The sequence below is a fragment of the Gavialis gangeticus genome, unplaced genomic scaffold (assembly GCF_001723915.1).
Source record: "Gavialis gangeticus isolate Ggan-Ray unplaced genomic scaffold, GavGan_comp1, whole genome shotgun sequence".
NCBI lineage: Eukaryota > Metazoa > Chordata > Crocodylia > Gavialidae > Gavialis > Gavialis gangeticus.
The window spans coordinates 3,660,286-3,663,933 of NW_017729033.1; the positions used below are offsets into that span (position 1 = coordinate 3,660,286).

General features: G+C 40.8%; 1 protein-coding gene across 1 annotated transcript in view; it reads right to left on the bottom strand.

Annotated features, from left to right (window-relative positions):
* The window catches only part of ATRN (attractin), a 246,227-nt gene that overhangs the window by 165,795 nt on the left and 76,784 nt on the right, over positions 1–3,648 (bottom strand). Inside the window, exons 16-17 of the mRNA XM_019525801.1 lie at positions 2,766–2,982; positions 1,152–1,337 (exon numbers count right to left, since the gene is read on the bottom strand). Coding sequence (XP_019381346.1) covers positions 1,152–1,337; positions 2,766–2,982 — 403 coding nt within the window. The remainder of the gene's footprint in view (positions 1–1,151; positions 1,338–2,765; positions 2,983–3,648) is intronic.

Genomic DNA, 3,648 nt, shown 5'->3' on the forward strand with positions numbered 1-3,648 from the left:
GCGGCACCACATACTACACTCGTCTGAGCATGTTCTCTGTGTTTACTGGCACATGTTTGGGACTGCCTGCCTGCCTGCCAGGCTCCTACCCTGGGGGTCTTTAAGAGGAGGCTGGACAATCATCTTGCTGGGGTTGTTTGACCCCAGTACTCTTTCCTGCCGTGGCAGGGGGTCGGACTTGATGATCTGCTCAGGTCCCTTCCAACCCTACTAATTATGAAACTATAACTATGAGCATGATCTCTCCTATTAATTAAGATATGGCAACATTTGCATTGTTACTTTAGAAGGAAAATGAGTTTTCCATTACTTCAGTCCATTAAATCACTCATCTCCTTTTACTTCCTCCCACGTTGGCATGCAGAGAAAAATAAATTCATAAACTAATGTCTGATGATCACTAAAAACAAAATTATTTCACAGTACCAATCAACAGTTTTCATATTAGCATATCACAGAATGAAAAGCAACCACCTACAAACATAAATACTTTAAAAATGAAAAAGTAAGATGAACTAACCAGCTATGCATCTAACTATATTCTGAGATGTTCAGTCCTAGAATTTCCAGGTCCTCGCGAAAGCAAGCCCTCTAATTTCCCTTTTGAATATTTAATGACATTACATCCGCTAGCCACACCATTCTCTAATCAACTGCTTTGCTCACTCCCCTTTTTGCATCAAGCTGCTACACAATGCTACAACTTGCTTTGTGTCACCCAATAAGCGCAACAAGAATTAAGTGATATCCAAATGGCTTTGTATTCAAGTTTTACAACAGTTGTATTTTCATTCAAACTGAAATGGGAAACTAATAATATGAAACACCCAAAATAATCCTGAGTGTGTCCAGAGATATTTCAGACTAATAGAAATTCAGAAAATGAAAGAAAAGATGGCGTCATGATTTTTCCCAAGACAGAAAAAAGCAACAGTTTTCCATCATGCCATTTGTGGAGCAACTCTGCCTCGCTCAACACTTTCCACAAAGCACAGAGCAGGTTGCAGGAGCTGGACATCTGTGTTGAGGCTCTTCAGGTCAGGGACCAATGATGGAGAGCCTCATGCACTTGCTTGGGAACTGGTGACAGCTCTGTTAGCCGAAACGAAAGCTGTTATAAAACCTTCCCAGACACAGATGCATTTACTTACGTAGACAACTGTTCGTGGTGTACCACTCCATGCACTGGCCGTAAGGGAAGGAAGCCACGTAAGCATTTGAGTCCACACACTGCTTCATGTTACTGCACCACATGCATTCAGAGTTGGTACTTGTGCATTCTCCACACGTTGTCCTCAAGGCACATGGTGTGCGACACTGCTTGGCACTGTGGTTAGCTGGGCATAAGAAACACCATGGGAAAAACTAAGTCTTAAAAAAATAGTAAGTTATAGGACCTTAACCATTACGCAACAGAAATGAAAGGCAACGAGCCAAAAATAAAACTGTTGAACTCTTTCTAAACTGCATCAACCTCAAGGAATTTTAAGACAGATGCAGTGAAAAGAAACCTCCTTTTTCAGTAACTAACTGCATGTTTCTTCTCTTAGGAGTGCAAATGTATTTAAAAAAACCCAAAGGAAACCATGCTAAAGTTGTTACTGGTTTGGACCTTTCTGTCTTAGGACAGATGCATAAGAATAAGCTATCTAGTTTTGCAAAGCTTATTGTGGATTTTACAAGCAGAAAATGGTTTAAATGACTTGACCAACTCTAAAAGGAAAAAAAAAAAAAACCCGCCAGAAAGAGAATACTTTGTCCCCTGCTTAATCCATTAGACAGCAATGGACATTGACCATTAATAGACCAAAACGCCACACATTTAAGTTTAAGCTAGTTTAAAATGTTCTGAATCAGTTTAAATCAGAAAAACAAAGACATTCAGAGTTAAGATTTGCCAAATATCCTTATTTCCGACTGTATCCTGAACTCACACCAAACAGCAATTACACTGGTCATGTTATGTAATCAGCCAGCTTCTCTAAAAATATAAGGCACTAATGGTTATGCAGAATAATTAGCCATAATGGAGAGTTAATAGACCAAGCCATTTTTAAGATACGCAGTTCCAACAAAGCTAGAGGACTCTTTTAAAAGCAAATAGCCTCTTTTTGCAAAATTCTCATCTCTCTGAAGTGTCATGCCCAATTAACTTCGAACCTTGAAAAAAGATTCTCCTCTAGCCAGAGTACATATAAAAAATGCGTTCAGTTGGAGAACCGCTTTTTTTTTTTTTTTAAAGGAACGACTGCTTCATACCATAATTAACCTAAATGCCACAAATAGGTACGCAAGTAGGAGAAAAATAATTAAACTTTCAAATATCTCCGGTGTGCTATATTTTAACGGTTTCATGGGACAATTGCTTTTAAATGCCCTATTCCAGTACACAGCCCTGGCACAAGACGCTTGAAAATGGTCTGCTTGAAAATGAACTGCTACATAATGTAATGATCCAAAATTTTCTCACGAGGAGTGTAGTAAAGCACAGGAAAAGGCTTCCCAAAGAGGTGCTGGAGTCTCCACCCTTGGAGGTGTTTAAGACCCGGCTAGACAAGGCCTTGGCTGGGATGATGTAGTTGGGGCTGGTCCTGCTTTGAGCAGGGGGGGGGGACTAGGTGACCTCTTCAGGTCCCTTCCAACCCTCGTTGTCTACGCTTCTATGAAAATAAAATACATAACCTTAGAGGTCTTATTTTACTTGAAGTAACACAATACCACTTCACCGGTTTCCTACAAAGCACAGAAGTCAACAGCATAGTTACCGGGCCGTTCACAGATGCTGCCATTAACTTGGTTGATGCAAGTTGCTGCCTTCAGTCCATGCTGATGCGGCTCAGCTAAATATCCACAAAATCCAGCATCACTCGGTTCTCCCGGGAGCCACCACAGCAGGGTGTCTGTAAAGGGAGACATGTCTTCCCAGCACCAGTACGACACATTGATTTTCCTCAGCCCAACCCATGGGGTCAGGGTTTTGGGCTAGAAATAAAGAAAATGAAAGATGTGAGTCAGCATGCCACAGTTTTACTATATCACGCAGCTGAAAAGCAAAGTTTGAGGGGAAAAAAAAAACCCATTACGTACTGTTCATAAACAACCCAACCAGGTTTTGTGGTGCAAGTATTGATTAGTGCACATTCCTCTCTCCCTGGTACCGAGTTATGTAGTACATCAAATGGAGAAGAGACGCTTTCAAGGCATACATTATTCATTTAAAGACACCCCTCCCTCCTCTCCCAATCAACACAGGATGTAATGGGTTTAATCTAAAAGCCAATCAACAGAGAATTTTTTCAGATATTTCCAACTGCTAGAGAAGAGGAAGAACAGATTTAACACATTCCACCTGACCAGTTCTGAATTAACAGTATAACTTGCTGCTGCGCAGGGGTTCTGAAGATGCAGTAAATGGCTAGAAACAAAACCAGCAGTTTTCCAGGGGCACAATTTGTTAAGATGAAGGGAACTGTCATAGATGCTATTAACAGCCAATTCTCTACCATATTTACACAAATCCAAGATGACTCTGAATTTAAGAACTGCCCCCCCACATAATTAGATTCTATACCTGGAAAATGTATAAATTTCCTTGTGTAGAATCCAATTATTGGAGGGTTGTCTTAAATATGCACCCCCCCCCCCCCC